The following is a 20573-nucleotide window of genomic DNA, read 5'->3' on the forward strand; positions in this document are numbered from 1 at the left end:
AAATATTACAAAAATGACCAGACTATCCCTTTAATATTTGTATGTATACTAGCTTTCAGTTTCAGAGTTTGTCTCACTGGAGATGTGTTTGTTGTCCACAGCTGGTTGTGTGGTACGCAGCCTACATGTTGGTTTGTGATATAGAGTGGAAAAGTTGGATCTGGAGACGCGGGTAGAGAAGCAGGTGTTGACTGATGTGCTCATATCTGTCACTTGTGATCGAATCACTCAAGACGGGGCCTTGGTCGACTCTGACATGTCAGTTCCTGCCATAAAATGTGCAGTAAATGCACTGAGAGACGTTCAAATCCCTCTAACTTTTTTTTTGTTTTTACACAACTGAACCATTAATAATGCAAATTAAGAATTGAGGAGAGTACAAACATTGTGAAGCAGATCCCGCCCTAACACGAGGTACTGTTGCAGATATGTTGAAGGAAAGCACATTCCACGGTTGGTTGGCGCCGGTGACAGAAGCCGCTCCTGTCTAGCCAGGATCAGACCTGGGGAAGCGGTGAACTAGTCGTCAAGCGTGTGACGTGAAGACCGGCTTGAGCTGTCAGACAAAACCAGCCAAGTGCAAAACTAATCTACAAATCCATTTTGTCTGCGAGCGGCAGAAGCAGCTAGAGGTGGTAATAATTGTGCTCAGCGTCATAAGGACCGCCACAGCGTTTCATTCCTTGCCGTTACGGAGGTCAGATTTAACAGACAGTGCTCTTGGCCAATTCTAAGCTCTTTTTGATTGCTGATAATTGTATGGAGAAAAAAAAAACAAATCCTGCGTAGGTGGGAGGGTGTGTGTCCTTGTGTGTGCAGGATTAAAGCCTCGCTGCATTTTATGAGCAATAAGCTGTTGTTTTGTGATCCTCTGTGGATGCATAGATAATGCATGTCTTAGTCAGCAGACTGGTGGGTGTTTATTATAAAACTCCGATCGGGGTAATTGACTGAGAGGAGGTGAGACAGAAGAATAAAGGTGAAAGATGAAGATGTATTACACATCATAGGCGCCATTAAAATCCATCACATCATATGCAATTTGCATATGATTTTAGATATTCAAATTAGATATAGATATATCCAAGTCAGTCAAACATATGGCTGTTTAATACCTTTGTATCAGTGTATTTTCTGTCCCTTTGCCTCGCCTCTGACCAAAGAGCCCAGATAGTTAAAATTTTAATGAGCGGGATCAGTTTAATAATGCCACCGTAACAAGGCTCATCAATCACGGCTTCATGAAATGCTTTAACACTGACTTGAATGCAGACTTTATGCAAATTGAGCCATTTTGCCCCTGAGTCTTCTTTTTCTAGTGCGCGTACATTTGTGAGTGTCACACTTATTGCTTTTCATATTTTTCTTCTGAAACGATCACTCTTGCCATCGTTGTTGATATCCAGCGCTGCTTCTCTGCCTGTCTCTTTTCAGTGTGCTTCCACACTCCAGGCGTTTTCTTCTCAGTTTTGTGCTGCAACTTGCTGACGTATCCCCTCTTTAATTCTAGTGTATCTGACAAGGCCTCCTGTGAAGGCTTTTTTTGTGTTTTTATTTTTTTTTTGTTTTCACAAGCACATATTACTATACAGAAGCATGAACACACACACACACACACACACAAAGAAACACACATACACTAACAGTGGTGGTGCACTCTCAGTCTTTGTTGCTATGACAGTGCTGTCATTCCCATCTAGATGTTAGTTTGGATGAGATGAACAACATGGCAGAGCATACTACACCTCTCTGGTTCTCTTTGCTGCTGTGGTTGGAGTGACTGTGTGTGACGCTGCGTGTGCGTCTTTACTTATCACAAATGTTGCGGGGGACACACATTTGTTGACGGACTTTCTCGCATTTAAAAAAACCGGAGTCAACATAAAATACATTGCTAAATTTTATGGTAAAGGCTCGTTTTAAATTAGCCTAATGTGTCCTTGCTTATAAGGCCTGCCGCTAGAGCCAGCTCTTAATTGGTTCTATAAAACAACAGCGAAGAACCAGTTTGATTTTCCACAACCAGAGAGCCGTTATGAAGCCATAACTGTTTGATCCTCTCTCTGTTGTATTTTGAATTTCTATAAAGGATCACCATGTAGGAAGACCGTTTGTCAACACAAATCATTGTGGTTTTTTTTTTCATTATCCCTGCAAATAGATGTTCTCATATCTACAGCCTAATTTCTAAAGAGTCTTCTTTTGTGAATGGTCTTTAAATGCCGACCAGCATTTCCTACTTCTCCAAACTCTAATTTTTCAAACGTGGAAATGTGGTTCTCATATCCTTTTGGTTGGCCGTTGGTCTTCACAGTCCCACTCTCCGGCAAATGTTGGTGCTAACTGTAAATGGTAAATGGCTTGCACTTGTATAGCGCTTTATCTAGTCCAAGGACCCCAAAGCTCTTCACACTACAATCATTCACACATTATCACCGGGTATTCAATGCTAGAGATGGTAGATGGTCATAAAAGACAAAACATGAAACTAGTATTCCTTGAAGGAATGCGTATTGCCCACCACCATTCATGACATTTTAAATAAAAGGCCTGCACAAATCCTATGTGTTGGGGATGACTCAGCTACACCTGTATCAAATTTTAGTTCAGTACGTATGAAACTGACCACTGTAACTAACCTTACAGCCATTATTTGTGTTGGCTAAGGTCAATAAGTTGTGTTGGGCATCTTTAATTGAATTTATTCCAAAGTTAATCGGCTATAAATGTACATCAATACATTCATTTCAGAGACTTTTATTAAAACCCATCCCCTGGTTCATGTCATATTTTGTGTTTATGATCACTCACCTTTCATGGTGGTGAATGATAAAAATTGTGGTAATTTGGCGCTTCAGAGCATGAGTTTAGTTTTAGGTGATAGGAATAAGTGTGTGTGTTTGTGTTTGAGTTGGACAACCTTCCCTGTTTTAAATGCGACCAACAATGAAAATCTGTCCCAACTTCGAACATTTCATGTTTTTATTACATTCCTTTTTTCCTAATTAACAAACATTCTAATAAATGCTTGCATAGTTGTTTATTAAAACCCCTTCACTCAACAGAAAATATACTCTCCCCCCTCCTTACAGTGTGTGTCCTGGTTACAGTATGAGAACGCTGTCATTAGGGTCTCAGCAGCAGTTATTGGCTACATGTTGGAGATCAATCAAGACAATAAAAAAGGCCAATTATCTACAACATTTACTTAGCCTGGTCATAAATTTAATTACCTAAGGATTTGGATAAGGTCGTCCATGCCTCACTTAAAACTTCATTGTTCGTGGAGTTCTAAGATACAGTTCAAGAACAATACCTTTAATCCATCCAACCTTAACCACACAATCAATACACATTTTGCTTATTACAATTTAGTAATCCAAGTAAAGCACATATGGCTATTTAAAAAAGATAAAGCTTTATTCATGAAAATGAGGCTGATATTTTAGCAAACTGCCTCCTCTATTGCTTTTAATTAGTGGTATATCAATGTTGTTTTGAGGGTAAACCCCGAGTTCAGCAATGCAACACTGTATGCATGAATGCAATAAAATACCCTAATTTTTATGTTTCAAAACCAGTGTTTTTGACTAAACTCAATTCATTTTTGGTGTAGTATTTCACTTCCTCTGCTAAATGTGCTTTTCATCTTCTGGGCCACTTAGAGACTCAAACTGCTTTCTGAGGTTGTTCTTTAGATCCTTTTAAATTACACGCTGCTGATAGTCACCCAAACAAACGAAATCCCTTCAAACATGCTGTCAAATGGCTTCTGCAGAGACAAAAATAGCTATCGCTTTGTGATTTTTACAGATAATTGAGTAAAAATTTCTTAGATTCCATCTTGGATAGTGACTTGATTCTGGATTCTTGAATATGCCATCTCACTTTGCTACAAAATCATCATCTAATCTTCTCTGATTCATTTCTTCATTGGAAAATGTTAATAAAATATTTAAAGACCACTCAGGATTGGGCATCCTGTTAAAAATCAGTCGGTCAAGTCACTTCACAAAATTATAGTTTGAACAAAACATTTAGAACAAAACTCTTGATTCCCGACTCTAACTGTATGCTGTGAATACGTTCAGTTCGTTTAACGTCACACAAATGTAAAAGTTAACTCCTAAAACAAAAGTAACTCCAATTTTCATCAAGCTGAGGTCAGCAGCCATCAGTCTGTTCAAAACTCTTAATTACAATTTTTCACTGAAATTAAAATTAGTTTGTCCCTCTCAAGAGGAGCACAGCTGTTCCAGGAATCATGCTGTGCTCCCAAATGTCCCTACTTACTGTTTTTTACCTCTCTTTGTGCATGTGCGTTTTTAAAAGGTGAGTGTTTTTCAGCTTGTTGGCCTTGTTTCCTTTCAAACTGGGCTCAGTTCAGTTTGACATTACTTACCTGACATCCTGTCCCAGAAGGGAGTGATTAAGACAAAGAGGTGAGTCACGCAAATATATGTGTGTGTGTTTAAAAGCAATATATTTTGACTCCGTTGTTTACATGAGTGTGGTTTTGTGTGCAGCCGTGAGTCCACTGTTTCCTACGCGGCATACAGCTGGCCCCATCCATTCCTAATTAGTGTGTGATCGATAGGTGGTTGTTGTGATGCAGTGTGTGGGGAGTCGTGTCAGAACAGGGGAACAGTGACATTTCAGCAGACAGTGATTACTTGACCTTATTGTTGTGATTAGAATTCAGCCCCAGGTTCCCCCAGAGATGACCTCACCTTGTTCACGCTGCACCAGGATGCCGGAGGTTGTTAAAAACTCATTCTTCTCCGCCGCCGCCCCCACTCCCACTTCCCCTCCGCCGACCGACGGTATATTTCTTTTCTAATAGTTTTTTATTTCCCACTTTGCTGAACTGTCATCTCCAGATTATGTATCGCAAGATTTGAAATTTCTCTTACAGCGTGCTATTGGTTTTGGGTCTGTGTTTGTGCAGAAGTACCCAAGTGTATGCACATACGACGTGCCAAAATACTAGAAAAATAAAACAAGTACATGAAGCAATTTCTGTTACAAGTCTGTGTGACTTTTTTAAACTTGTCTTTTTTTTTTTTACGTGCCATCATAGCTTGCTCAGAAACACACACACACACACACGCACAAAAGTATACCACATAGGCCCTGCTGTGTATGTTTTCTTAACTGTCAAAAAAAATAAAGAGAGTATAAAGTAGAAAATGGAGTGAAGTGATAAGTATTGTTTATTCAGTGTTCTTCCCCTTTTTAAAGGGCTTCAGCACCTATTTTGTTTAATCTTTTATGGGTTCATTGGTTGGTGTGTATTTATCTCAATAAATATCATCATCACAATATTAAATATTATTGTTTCATGTATATTTCATCCCTAATCAAGATCATGAAAGTGTATGATTGTACAGCACCTTCAAAAAGGTTTGAAGCAAACAGCGATTGCTCGAGAAGATACATTGTTATTTCCTGTTGCTTTAAATCAATCATTCATTCAATCCATTCATCCATTTTTGTCTGCTTATCTAAAGTTGGGTGACAAAGGCACCCGGTCCAGGAGGGAAACGCAGACATCCCTCTCCCCAGGGACACTCTCCAGCTCCTACTGGTTGATCCCAAGATGTTCCCAGGCCAGGCAGGATACAAAACCCCTCCAGGGTCTTCCTTTGGGAGTCCTCCCAGTGAGACATACCTGGAAAACCTCCAGTAGGAAGCATCCTAATTGAATGCCTGACCCACCTCAGTTGACTTTTTTTTTTCTTATGCGGAGGAGCATAAGAAAAAAAAAAGGAAGCTCCTCACCTTATCCAGGAGGCTGAGCTCAACCACCTTACAGAGATGACTCATTTTAGTGTCCAGAATCTCTTCTTTCGATCATGATCCATACCTCATGGACATAGGTGAGAATTGGGACTTAGACAGACCAGTAAAAAAAGAGCTTTGCCTTTTCACCTCTTTCTTCATCACGACAGACTGGAGAAACACCATCATTACTCCTGTTCCATCCTACCATCTCTCTCGAGCAAGGATCCCAGATACTTAAACTCCTCTGCTTGAGGAGTCTAATTTGGTCTAAAATGTATTCGAACAAAACTGAGCATCAAACTTTCATTTATTCACTGATTCATTCTAATGTAGATTATCATAGTAAATGTAATCAGTTCACCAGTAACATTTGATAAATGAAGTTTGACATGAAAAACAATCATCTCGGTTTGGGAAGACAGGTGCTTAACCCCCAAACAACCAGTTTTGTCTGCTGTGATCTGCAGTTGTTGGTCGTGAAATTCTTTATAGCCTATTTCCCATTTTAAGATGTCACCCCACTACACACACCCCCATCCTTTTCCCTGATTTGTGACTGCTTTTCTAAAGGTTTTATAAGGGTGCCAGCTCAAGGTTACAACATATTCACTTCAGTATCTGTGGGTGAATGGCACTCCTTTCTGGGAAATGGCCCAGAGTGGTGAAGTAGCCCTGGAAATGTATTTGAGGAGGAAGTCAGGAGGTGGTAGGAGAAACCTGTCCCACGTGTTTGACTTTAGCTTGGCTCATCAGAGTTATTTCCAGCTCAAACGACACAGCCAGTCAGTCAAAAATGTAGAAGAGAGCAGACTAGAGGTAAGGAGAAGAGATCGTTAATTATGGCACAGACATATTGGATCCAGAGAAGAGATAATAGTATAATAGTTACCGTAGTGAGAGAGGAGGACAGCTGTTGAGCAGTGGCAGTAAAAATGGAGATGGAGTGGCGAAGGGTTGGATAGCACCGGGGGAGCATTTTGGCTTGGAGAATTCCTCTGTAGCCTCCTGCTGCTGCCAGCTGACTGATAACATGCATGAGCAAACCTTAGGTGAAGGAAGATGGGAAGATGAGGAGAGAGGGAGAGGGAGGGAGAGAGATAGAAAGAGAAAGGAAGAGGAAAGCAGGACAAAATTGACACACTTAAAAGAGCAAAGTGGTCTAAAAAGCATCCCACATCCTCCCACCCGTCAATCCCCCTCTGCTCACACGGGGAGAGCCTGCTAAGGATGTTAGTGTCCATTAAAATTGCAGCATGTTTACATAAAAAGAACACAGGCTTGTGCTGGCTTCGCCTCCTACTTTCTTTTGCCCACCTACAGAACATGCAGATAAATATAACTTCTGTTTGTTTGATTTTCTTACAAAAATAAAAAAATAAAAGTTAAAACCTTAATTGTCCTCAGAATCTCTCAGTGGCCTGCCTTTTTTTAAAATTAGAGCAGTCAGAGTCTAACTAAGAGCTGCAATTTGCAAGCACAACACTGGTTGTGGTTATTTTCCTGAGCTAGCTTCTGTTGTCGTAAATGTAGCTCAAAGTTGCAAAATCATACAAACACAGGCATACACTCTATCAGCTGCTATGTTTGATGTGCTTTCCTGTTGTTTAGCTTTTGGATGATTCAGAGGAGTCTATTATAAGGTCCATTTGCTTTCTGGTTCCTTTTGTCATGGTGGCTCTTTCGGTATCATGCAGATGATGCTCCCTTTTTTTTTCCTCCAGGCCGCTGTTCGCTTGATGCCCTCATGCCTATTTACCCTCCCAGGCTTTTCTGCAGCATCTCAGATGGCGCATCGAGCATCAGTGATGGTGCAGAGTGCCTGGAGGAAAGAGATGAAGAATGTTGAATGTAGAATACAAAAGAGTAGACGGAGAATAGAACAGGCTATGGATGATGGGGAGGAAAAAAAAGAAATGCAAGTGTTTCACTGGGAGGCTCTGATGAAGGAGGAATGTGACAAATGAAAGGGAGCACATGAGTCGTTATAATCATCCTGATAGAAGTGATAAGGCTCCCTCCTGGTGTATTCTGTGCTAAAATGGCTCGGATCGTGCTGTTGGCAGTGCCTCTGACAGGGGATGGATCTCTGCTAGAGTGGCTGGTTTCCATTACAGCTTCCTCGGTGGGTCAGGTTGGAATGGCCTCCTTAAATAATGACTTTTTAGAAGAGAAAATGCTCAAACCTCCGGAGTGAGATTTTCCAACGGTGCAGTGGATCAGATTGTCTTATTTAATCAGAGCAAAACACTTTGTTGCCACTTCCATTCAGCGTCGCTTTATCACAGTTATGTAGTCAGAGGCGCCTCCAAGGGGGGCCAGGGGGTGCAGTGGTAATGACTCCAACCCAACCCCCCAATGGCCCCTCCTGGTCAAACAGGACTCCTCTGGAGTCTCAAGCTTGGGCTTGGTGTGGATCCCTAGCTATTTGTGATTACTAAAACCACCGGAACTTAAAGACAAACAATGTTTTTGAACAATTAGAACAATTAATTTAAAAAATACATTAAAAATAAAAATTAAAAGCTATTCTGACTACAGTAAATAGATGAAAACCTTAACTAACACTAAAAGGGCTATGACTCAGTCAATTTATAATATTAAGCTAAAGATTGGTGCAGTAGTAGCTGACAGACTTTTGTAAAACACATACTCCAAGGACTACATATTGAGCAACATGTTTGCAAAAATGATTGCCATTAATGTTTGGAGTCAACTTTGTCTGACTGTTAACAAGATATCACATGAACCACTGGACAGAATTTAACAAAGTAATCATTGGAAGCACATCTAACCTTTGGAGTCAACATATTTAAAGACGGCCAATACAGCTAACTAAACTTCACCAACACAAAAACATCCAGAACTTAGTCAGATTTACAGGTGCCGAGCTAAAGTTTGATTCTGTAGTAACTGAGAGTCATTACTAACACAGACTCCGAGCACTAATACATCTCGTTAGATCTTCTAATAGTGTATGAGATCTCACAAATGTCATGTTCGAGGTTTGACCAAAATGTCTATACCTCCCTTTTCACGGTGAGATGATCTTACTGTAAAACTCTGGCCTTTACGGCAGCAGGTGATGTGCATTCCTTTAAGGAGAGCTAAGCCTTTAATTAACTAATGTAATTCTCAACACTAAACCATCATATCAGACAAACTCTGGCACTCTGTTTGCTGATTCTTCAATTATCCATGCTTTGTGGTCACGGATTAGCTCCAATCACTGGTGCTGTAATATACAATCCGCGTGATAAAGAGGGCTATTCTTATTTAAATTATTATAATCTGATTTCATTTTTTTCCCAGTGTCTTTTAAAATCCTTCATCATAAAGGTAAGTCTTTGGTATCCATTGAAATAGGGTGTGAATATACTTCATTACAAGCAAGTGGCCACTGATCTCAGCAGCTGCACAAAATGTAAATCATTATAAAAATGTAAAGAAAGCAAAGGCTTACTGATCAAAAAATAAACTGTGCAGTTGTTTCTTTTTTATGTCTGTTACTACATTTTGAAAATCAATATCACGTTTAAAATATATAAAATGAAATGGTGCACAAAACTGTGACATAAAATTATTATTTTAGATCTTTATTTATTAATATATTTTTCATATTTTCCATTTTCCAAAGTATGCAAGGCTTTTTACTGAACATAACACTGGCGCACCACTGTTGTAGAGCCAACTCTTCAGTGTGAAGGATTTTCAGATTAAGGTATCGTACAAACGTTTTACCCCATTATCCTTCACAGGACAACAACTAGCCATGGGGGATGAAGTATTACCTATCTGAGGCTGCATTCGGAGGAAAAACATTGAAGCAGTCTGCGCACGCGATCTCGGTTGGGAGTAATTATTTTGATTTGTACGCTTTTGTGAGCTAAGACAATAACTGGATTCGAAGTCCAGTCCTGCAAGTAAAAAAAGAAGAAATGAGAATTATATACTGTAGCTTTTACTGTAAAATCTTAACAAAGAAGAAATATAATCCAAGAACTACTTTATCAAAAAAAACTGCAAGTTTCAACAATGTAGAACTTGTGGAATATTTTTAAGCACTCAAACTTTAATTACACAACAAAAAAAAAGTTTTAAATGTAAGATGAGTCCATCTCTGGGTTTTAATGTGAAACCAATATCAAGGAGCTACTTCTGGCTGTTTAATGAATATTTAATAGTGTGAATCCTTGGGAAACGCATTTATTTTTTTGTAATTGCTTTGTTAAACAAAGATTGCAGTTTGTCTGTTGAAGAGACTGATAATGAAACTGAAAATAAAAACTGTTCCTGATTTTACCAGATGTGCTGATTTAAATTAGTTACACAACGGATAAGGAGAATGTGTACAGTTTAGAGGTTGCACAGAAACAATTAACGCCATAGAAGAAATATCAGATATCACTGTTTTTTATCTTTAATTTTGGCAATTTGGGATTAGGCCTTAGGGAAAAAAAATCTTTCTGTGTATGCTAATATAAATCAAATGAAGATTAGGCAATAATCTTCATTTCGGCATTATTTGTGGGGGAGTTATTTTCAATTATTTTATTGTAAATGTTTGTATCATATTTATGTAGAAATAATTACATCCCTGATTTTGCGCCCCAATTTTATTACATAATCAGGTACCCATGACTGTGCATCCATTAAACAATCTTCAGTGAAGTCCATATGAGTGTAATGTAAACATAGTTTGGGTCGTTGTTATGGTTTTTTAGGTTTCTCGTATTTTGTTTTGAGTTTTGGTTGTTTTATCTGTTCACTTGAGTTATGATCTGTTTATATTGTCATACCAACCACTAGCTGTTCTCCATAATCCGTGTTTCCTGGTTCACTCGTACCACCTGTAACATGTTAGTAATCAGCACGCGTGTTGTCACCCTATTCCCAGTGCTCAGACTTGCTGGTTTTCCTCAGTTTTGTCATTGTTCATTGATTGTCTGTTAACTAGTCAAATGCACAAACCGAGCTACGACTTAAAGATACCTGGAACCTAAATAGCCTAAAGGAGCTGCGGTTGTGTAGTTTCGCAACAATGTTTTGGGTCTCTAAAGTCATAGAAATGTTGTGTTGATTAATAGATTCAATCAGTCCAAAAATCTATTTTTAATTTCAGCTTTTATGACCACTAAATAAAAATGCCAAGACAGGAGAATACTTGTTTAAGGGGCTGTATTGTTGCAGTATCCTCAGGTATTGTTGAATTATTCTGCAGAGCAGTGCAAGAAATACCGTTCCCTTAAGGCGTGAATAATTGATGTGAAAGTTTAAAGGTAAGGTGGTGGTTTGGTTTGATGTCAAATACCAAAATTTGCACCAGCGGAACTTAATTGTTCGAGGTTTAGCCTCTTGTTTTTCACAGTAAGTAAGAATAACTTTATTGTATGTCTAGGCTCGCCATGGACTTTGGCCTCAAAAGGCCAATTAAAAAAACCCAAAGAACTACAAATAGAGTGAAGATGTAGCCACGCTGACACCGCTCGGTCCTTCTCCTAGCCGTCTCAGCAATGTTGAGTTATGAGCCGACTTCTAACTCTGCTGCAGTTGTAGCTCACACCTGACATTCCAGACGAGATCAATATTTGATTTAGAAAGTGTGACACCTCCTGCCAGGCTCTCTCAGCGATCACAGCCACTTTTATTTTTTTTCTTCTGGTACTGTAATGATCCGTACTCCCATCAATTCAGCTCTGAGATGGAGTTGTCTCTCCGTCTCTGTCACAGCTGATCAGATTTCGGTTAAAAACTTTCAGGTAAGCTGACTAACAACATGAACGCCACTGCGAAGAGGCTGTCTTCTAGCACTGCCTGCACAAAAAGCACAGTTATGTGCATGCATTAAAGACTTGCAGACTCGTTTCCTTTCCTTTATCCGCCCTCTCCTTGGTTTGATTTGCTCCTTAAATCAACTCCTTCCGCCTTCTTTTTTCTCTCTTCCTCCCCAATCTCTGGGCATTTAGTTGTTTATGGGGGAAGGCGGAGAACAGCAGGTGCAAGGCCTGCGCCAAACACCACGAAAGTGATCCAATTTGGTGTGGGCAGTAAATTGTTCGGACATCTGCGCGCTGCATGGCATGGAGATGAGCACAGGACAGGGCCGATGCATATCTCAGTCTGACTGTATTGCTGACAAGGCACAGAGACGCCCCGAGTCTCCGTTTTTATTTCCAACTCTTGAATTACCACAGAGGTTTCTGCAAACTGACCATCAAACCTAAACTTCCTCGTGATTCATAAAAACGCTCAGCACTCAGTCCTGAGTATGAATCCTTCCACGGCCCCACAGGACGCCTCCCCGGGCTTAGCTAATTGAACAGATTACAAACCTTTCCTTCTTTCCGTCTAATTAGTGTGTCGTGGACTTAATGGGTCTGGAGCGAGTCTCAGGCCTCCACTTTTGCAGGCGATTAAGATCTCCTGCCACAGCAGTGGCTGTGGTCATAACTTCATTAACGACTTGGCTGACTTTTCCCAACTCTGCTGGTGCCAATCCCTCTGGGGAAGTTGGCTCTGAATTAAACTTCCCTAAAGCATAAAGATTTTCGGCATTTTTCTTAAAGCTTTCTGAGCTCCTAACAGAAGACTCTTCTGCCTTTCTCTTTTTTTTCCTTTTTTTTTGTCAAATTTAGATAAATCAACACAGTATTGGGTTTGAATAATCATGCATGTCATTATAAACATTCTTTCAAAGTTTAAATTTAAAATTTACCAATGAACAATACTTTAAAATGAAAGTTCAGATCATTTGCACTGGAGCTCTGTGGAACAGCTATAAACAATCAGCATCTTACCTGTTGTAGATAATGGATTGTCAAGCTAACGGCTGATCTGAAAAAAGACCAAACTGAGTTGCTGCCATCTTATAACAACTCCAGTTTTAGAAAATTATAGAGCAGTTCATGCGAACGAGCTTTTATACACCTTTACATCACTGTCAGTTTTGTATTACATGATTATTTACATATAATTTTATAGTTATATGAAGGCAGCAACAGAAACTAGTTGTAGCACTACTACTTATAAAATCATGTTTGCATAAAAGGCTATGAAAGATTTAAGGTTGATGTTTTAAGACCACAGTGGTCTTGGCTTTGCTCAAACTCCCTGTTAGCTCATCAGTCCAGTCAGAATTTATCTCTATTATGTGTTTCAAAGAGCTACCTACAGCAGGTAAGATGTTTTCTATTCATAACTTCCCCACAGGACCCTATTTTATAATATCTGAGTTCTGCTTTTTTTAAGCCTGCCTAAATCGAGCTGCATTTAACAATTATTTTCAGTTAGTCTGCTGTCTTTTGACAACCAGTCAGATGGACACTCTGTGAGACAGCCTATTCTGTAGATTGGACCCCGCCGTGCTTCCCATTTCAATAAATCTAATAGCTGAGAGTGCTTGTACATACATTGGACAAGACGTCCCTCTCACAATTCATTTCACACTTCGTTAGCCGGCGAAACTGTTGGTCGGATGTGTAGCATGAAAGGGAAGATCAATATATTACAGCCAGGTATTTGCCGATGCGTTCGGAAACAGGCGCTGACGTTTGACAGGTTGTGTAAACAAACTGACAGAAGCGAAACACGGAGACGTGGCGGCGGAGGCCCCGGACGTATCAGCACGTGCAGACACAAATAAACACCAACGAATGCATGTAGTTTCCTGGGGAATACTGGGCACACGGCTCTTTGTTCCACCGGTTCTCCCTCTCCCAGTGATTTGAATGGAGTAAATCATCATTGTGCCTGAGATTGATGGCCATTCCTAATGGTTTGGCCACTCATTCTATTTAGGACAGCAGGTCAGTCAGCCAGTTAGGGATTCGACCTCCTTTGTTGCCGTCTGACATCTCTATTCATCATCACACAGCCTGCATCCAACGTTTGGGCGGCGCTTTTAGTGATTGTTGGGGGAAACGTGGATAAAATGTGCCTTTCTAACCCAAACTGTCAAGAAATCGGAACAGTTTTGTTGAGTCTTTTACCACATATTTTCATTCACTGTATATTATATTGGTTTGAATAATTAGAAACTCTGTATTTTTATGGCCTTTGCAGTAATATACAAGTTGAGGGATTGTTGTTGTTCTTTTTTAAAGCATTATCTCCTGCTTTTTTGTTGCTGTTGTTTATTTTGTGGGTTTTTTAATGCTTGCAGCTAAACAGACCAGCCAGACCTCTGCTATAAATCTTTAATTAGCATTTGTATGTAGAAGTTAAAGATTTGCTCAAAATCTGTAAATTACATCCTCAGGTCTATGAGACCCAGTCCCCTGGCTCAGGTACAAAAACCTCAGAGGAATTTTGATACAATTTTAAATATATTCCCAATGTATAATTATTGTAGTGCATCAGTTTTCTGGCGTAGCAAAGCAGCTTTAAAACACAGAGCTGCTGCTTTTCCTTCACAGCTTGTGGAAAATGTTGCCTGTCTGTTTTGTCAAAGTTGAGATATTTGTAATCCCAGTGATCCTTAACCACAAATATATCTAACCTCACTGGTCTCTCACAGCCAAAAGAGACTGATTTCTTCTTAATTTCCTAAAATACCAGTGATTGTGAAAAGCATTCTGGGTATTAAAGGCTGTATTTTATAACTCACCACAATAACAAACCCTAACTAAGGTGTTCTGGTTTGTAAACCTTTAAAAGGGAAGAAATGTTGATGTTTTTTGGCGTTTTTGTTTCTTGTTTACCAGACTCAGATGTTTCCAGAAATGTCAGATAACATAATGTATTTATTACTTGGGTGTGCTTTATGTGTATTTTCTTTTTTTCTTCTTTCTTTCTTTTTTTTTTCCAGAAAGTAATTTTTCCCCCATTTTTTTTAACAGGACGCTGTCCATTTAGGTGAGTCTGAAACCACTTGAGATGTTTTTCATGTGTCAGTATTGCTTCTTTGAGTAGATTAATGGTTTTCACTGTGAGCTCTCCTTCCATTAACACCATTAGCAAGCAGGAGATATTTCTGTAGTGTTTTGCTGTTACCCTTGGGTTCTTTTCCGCCTCTTTCTGGACTGTATGCTGTGCTCTGAGTGTGATCTTTGCAGGAATCCCACTCCCTCAGCGAGCTGGAAGAGCTCTGAGTTGTTCTCCTTTTGTAGACTGTTTATCTGCTTATAGACTAATGGACGCTCATGTCTTTACTAACTTCATGCATCAAGCGGATGCATGACAGTAGTGTTGAACCCTTTAGAATATGTGAAAAAACCTATTCCAACGCTGCTGGCACACCAAATTTTAGCTCAATATTAGTAAAACGGGCTGAATTACAGCCATTTTTATGTTTTCTGAAGTCAGCTGGCTGTGGCAGCCATCTTGAATTGGGTTGACACCTAACATTAATCCGTTGTAGATGTACATCCAATATTTACTTTCTGCTAGTTTCATCAAAATGTGTCCAGTGGTTCATGAGATTTTTCAGTAACAAACCAGCAAACACACAGGAATAAGGGCAAATACATTATCGCCCATCTTTCACCCTATGGCAGTGAGCAAAAATCAGATGTTTGTTTGCCGTCAGTTTAGAAAAAATACTTTCAAAACAGCTACAATGTAAAATTTAACCCAAAATTGATCAAACTGTGCATATTTTGGTTATATCCTACAGTAAATGTGCAAGTAAAAATCTCTGAGTGACTTTAAACTGTAAATAGAGCTGGGGTTACTGCAGCTGCTGGTATAATTAAAGATATTTTCTGTTTTATCACCACCTATGCTGCTGATACCGTGTATATAAACCCACTTTTTGTCATATTGTCTACACATTTGTGGAGCCTGCACAGAAGAGACAAGAGTCCATAACTCTCAAAGCTACATCAGATCGGTGGGAAAAGAGGCACCACGAGGCAAGGATCCAGTTTGTTTAGCGAACTGCTGTGATGGTGTGTAAAAACTACCACCTTTAGAAGGATTTTACAGGTTGCAGAAACTAGTTTGTGAACTAAAAGCTCAACCACTCCAGAGAAATTATTTAAAAAAGTGTCTAAAGCACTTATTTTATTTAGATTTTAGAAGATTTTCTCTGACCAAACTGGGAATTCTGATTTATTTTAAATCACTCGTACACAACAGTGAAGAAGAAAATGTGCTGAGAAGCTCTGTGAGGACATTTTGATGGTATAAATGCCGTAAAATCATAAAACCTCCTTCATGACAGCCAGGATTGGAGCTTCTTTATCTGATGAAGACATGACATGTGATTAGTATATAGTGAGGTCTCCAAAAGCAGGCAGGACCTTTGTACCGCAGTCGTGCTTCTGACGCTTCTTTGTGTCTGTCATCTGGTTTGGTCCGTCTTATTTCAAGGTGAACTCAGCCCCCGAAGAGAGAGACTCAGTGAGAACCCTCCAAGGTCACTTCTGGTGCCGCTCCTTTGGAGCCGGTGAGTTTCTGACAAGTCAGAGATGGGTTCAATTTCTCTGACTGTCAGGAGCTAACCATTTTTTTTTTTTTTTTTTGGAAAACACTTGTGAAACAGATATAAGCAGAGGAAGATGCTTCCTTATTTTTTTTTCTTTGGTATTATCCAAGGGGCATTCTTTTCTCCGACCTTATCTCTCTGTCAGTAATGGGCCTTCAGTGATTCCTGCCAGATCTCGGCTGCGGATGGGCTGTTTGGGCCCGCAGATAGAGCAACGCCTTCCAAGATACTGTAGATCTAGAATGGGCTGTTTTTTTCCACAGGTCTCTGCCCCTGGGTGATTGGTAAACCTCACTGAATGGCACTTTGACAGACACTGCAGCCCTTCTTCTTAGTAAAGCAGGAAGCAAAGGAGGAGTGATTGAGGTGCTGGGAGTGTTCAGCTCCTCCTCTGTTTCTTCCAGGTGTGATAAAGATATGAATGTAGGAGCTTTGAAGTGACACGTTATGGACATCTTTATCTGTTGCTCCTGATTCTGAACTTTTGTTTTGTACAACTATCCACTATAGGGGAGAACAGTCAGAACAGTTTTTGGCATCTTTGACATTCAAAGGAAACAGGAACCTCAAAGACAGCAAAGCGTTTGCGTCTGCATGGGTGCATAATTGACCTAAACAATATTAGCCTCCTGTTGATAAAATTAATGATGAGTTAATTGCCTGGTGAGCATATGAACTTACAGTCCTCACATCATCTCCCAGATAAAATCCCCCAAAAATGAGTCAATTCTCCCTAAAGGCACTTAGCTAAACTCATACGGCTCTACACTAAGATGGAATAATGTCTGGAGGATTCAAGAGAGGTAGAAAGCTTGGTAAGAGCTGAAAACGGTGATGAGGAATAAGGTTGAAGCAACATATGTTGACCTTCTGTTAACTAGTGCTGTCCCCACTGAAGTTAAAGTGGGTTTTGAATTACTCCGCTGTTATTACATGGATAAATGTTTTTAAGCTGCCATTATCTACCCATCGTGTCGTCTTAAGACAGCTTCCTTCTTTCAAACTACTACAAATCTTGGCGGCATCCAGGCTACCAGAAACAGTGGGGGAAGTCGATATGCCCTCCTGGAAAAATACAGCAAAACATAATAGTCTTGTAGTTTAAAATGTACGTCTTGCCACTTAACAGACACAAATCCGGTTCTCCTTCAGCGCGCCGGTGAAACGAATGATCTGGACCGTGTTTTACGCTCGCTGTGGAGTACTTCATCACTGACTGGCATTAATCATTTTGAAATCTGCTGTGGCTGCAAAAGAAACAAAACACCACATGAAAACATCAAACTATGTTCATGTTCAGCCCTCGTCAGCTCTTACACTGCACTGGCATCTGTAAAAGTGTGTGTGTGTGTGTGTGTATATACAGTATATGTGTGTCAGCTCATGTCTTCAACTATGATTGCTTCCAGAAAGACACGTTCCTGTGTCAAACCCACAAAATTAAAACATATAAATCAAATTTGGTTTGGTAAACAGTGACAGATCTGACTTTAATTGAAGAAATATGGTTGATATGTGGCAGCTTAGGGTTAAAAAGTAATCATTTACGGCATTCCCCAATGTTTAAATTGTTTTCTTGAGTGACTGGATCCTATTAAATGGTAAATATTTCACAATTTATCATTGCTCATAATTCTGTCTTTTTGTCTGTACAGATTTTTCTGCATTACCTCCAAAGTCGCGGCGCATGTTGTGTTCGCTGAACCATCCCAGATATCTGAACTGTGTGCTGATAACAAACTAGATTGAATTTTGAATCTTTAGATTATATTTGTCACACCATTTTACTGAGCTTTGGTCCAGAAAAGGCAACAGTATTTTCTTTTTTCTTTTCATCCTGCTCCACCCTGGTTGCGTTTTAATTAGAATTTATGGCTGGTGCACAAAATTGTGCTCACTGACCATGATTTTCCTGAAGCCTTTCTGAGCAAACATAGTAGTTTCCACTGCAGAATTGTGTTTTTACTAATGTTATTCCCTTAGAAAATGAATAAATAAAGAACACTGAACATGACAGCCACTGAGTACTGATTTTTATCCTGGTCCTTTGCCATTTTAGACAGAAATATTCCTGAACCCATACTGTCTCTGTGTTGAACTCCTCACCTTTGTTACTGCAGATAAACTAGGCGTTGGTCTTCATTTGCAAGAGCAAATAGCAACAATAGGAGCTGTAGCACTTCCTGTTGTAGCCTGAGGCACTTCCAGCAGGAATATCATAATATATAAATAACATTCACATAGACCGCTTTGAAATTTTGGGGACTGGAGTTGTTTTAAATTGGCAACAATCCGCTTTGGTCTTGGCTTTGCTCAGATTAGCGGTTAGCTCGTTAATTTAGTCCGATTTAATTCAGATGAGTACCCACCCATTGAATATATAACAAATAATGTCTTATTAAAATTAGTCAGTCACTTATTAAAGCATTAATGATTAAACTGGCTTAACAATCAGAACACAGATTTTTTTTTTCTTAACATATTTTTCTTCCCAAGCAAAGGCCCTCACCCCACCAGTTGGGAAGCATTGAGCTAAAGTTTTGCTACTTTCAGCTGTTAGCTACCTTTTGCTACTTTTAACTTTTAGCTTGTCTTTTGCAAGTTTTATTTTTAGCTAGCTTTTTGCTACTTTTCATTTTTAACTAGTCTTTTACTAGTTTTACCTTTTAGCTAGCCTTTGCTACATTTGGCATTTAGCTAGTCTACATTTAGCTTTTAGCTAGCTTTTGCTACATTTAGCTCTCAGCTAGCCTTTGCTACATTTAGCTTTCAGCTAGCCTTTGTCACATTTCGCTTTTATCTAGCCTTTGTTACATTTAGCTTTCAGTTAGCCTTTTGCTACATTTAGCTTATGGCTACCCTTTACTACTTTTAGTTTAAAGCTAGCCTTTTTCAAGATTTAGCTTCTAGCTGGTGTTCTGCTTCTTTTAGCTTTAGCTGCTTCTGCAAATTTCAACAAAGTCATTCAGTTGTCTGCATTAAAGCTGTATTTTTTGGCGTAAAATTCTGTTTCTCTAGTTTAAGTTTTAAATATTCTGACACTTTAAATAGAAAGTTTCCCGATTCAAAAGACAAAAAGAGGCTTAAACAACCAACGTTTTTATCAATTTCACTTAACCAAAGTACATTTCTGTGTCTTTAGCACTGGTTGGACAAAAGTCCCTCTGTCACCTGTTTCAATGTATTATCTATAAACAGATTTAAGGAACAAAGTGCGTTTCTTATCGATTTAATGAGGAAAGTGTCTTTTTTATTTTTTCAGTTCGAGGTGACTGGCAACCCTAATCTGAACTATCTGAATTGTATCTTTTTGACAAAAGAAGCCCGCAGTTAATATTATTTTTATTGTAGTTCTGGTGAAACTGGAACATTGTGCGGCTGGAGCTGACGCCTCGGAAACACCTCGGTGTGAGAATAAAAAGTTACAGTTGGAAGTCTCCGCTGCGCGGAGGGTCAGTGAGTGCAGAAGGTTGGGCTTCGGTCGTGTCGTCGTCACTCCTCGGAGCGGCAGGCTGCGCCACACGGAGCCGCCGCCACAGACACACAACCCGGTGCCCGGCTGGGGGAGCACACGCTCGCACCGCGCGTCCACGGCTCGCGTTTATAAGCAACCTCCGAGGCGCACACGGAATCGAACTCCGAGAGGGCGCTGCTTATTTCCCCGCGGCTGACGTGGAGGCAGCGCAGGCAGCGCAGGCAGCGCAGGCTGGACTCCGTGCGTGGCTGTGAGCACCGCGCAGTGTCTCCGTGCGCGCTCGGGAGGAGAGGAGAGGACAGATGCAGCGCTGACCTGCTGGGACTTTAACAGCCAGCTTTTATTATTTTTATTTATATTTTTTAATAAAACACAACAAAAGCCTATTTCTACCTCAACTCTCTCCACGAACGCACTTGAAGATGACTGCTGGGAGTCGTCCGCCGGCTCTGTGTCGTCTCTCCGGCGCGGCTCGCCTCTCCGCCGCCCGTCCTTAGAAATAAACCGGCTGGCTGGGAACCAACTCAGCACCACCACCGTTGTCTAACAGCTCGGATTTACACTTTAAAATGTCTTGACGTGGATGGGAAGCTGCTAAGATGATGACAGTGAGTATTCGTTCGTTTAAACGGAAGAAACGACGCGTCCCGGCTACTTTTATTTTTGTTGTTGTTGCTTTCTCCTCCGGGTTTTTTTTTTTTTTTTTTTAGCCCACTTTAATTCTGACCGATGATGTCGCATGAACCGGGGGGTCAGTTTTGTCACAGCTGTAGTGGGTGACATCTGCCGTGTCATACTTTGGTACTGGGCGTTCCTGTCATTGCTGTTGCCGGGAGGGGGACATCAAATCCTCCTGGGACTTTTTTTTTAGGGTGTGTGTGTGTGTGTGTG

At 40.1% G+C, this 20573-nt stretch overlaps 1 protein-coding gene across 3 annotated transcripts in view; it reads left to right on the forward strand.

Moving 5' to 3' along the window:
- The window catches only part of schip1 (schwannomin interacting protein 1), a 232565-nt gene that overhangs the window by 171115 nt on the left and 40877 nt on the right, over positions 1-20573 (forward strand). Inside the window, exon 1 of one of the 3 annotated variants that reach the window (XM_017424739.3) lies at positions 19720-20290. The exons of the other annotated variants lie outside the window; for them this stretch is intronic. Within the exon in view, the coding sequence (XP_017280228.1) occupies positions 20282-20290 (9 nt within the window). The 5' untranslated portion in view covers positions 19720-20281. Of the gene's footprint in view, positions 1-19719; positions 20291-20573 lie in introns of those variants that run through there. 3 annotated transcript variants of the gene reach the window in all.

Source organism: Kryptolebias marmoratus, linkage group LG2 (genome assembly GCF_001649575.2).
Source record: "Kryptolebias marmoratus isolate JLee-2015 linkage group LG2, ASM164957v2, whole genome shotgun sequence".
Classification (NCBI taxonomy): Eukaryota; Metazoa; Chordata; class Actinopteri; order Cyprinodontiformes; family Rivulidae; genus Kryptolebias; species Kryptolebias marmoratus.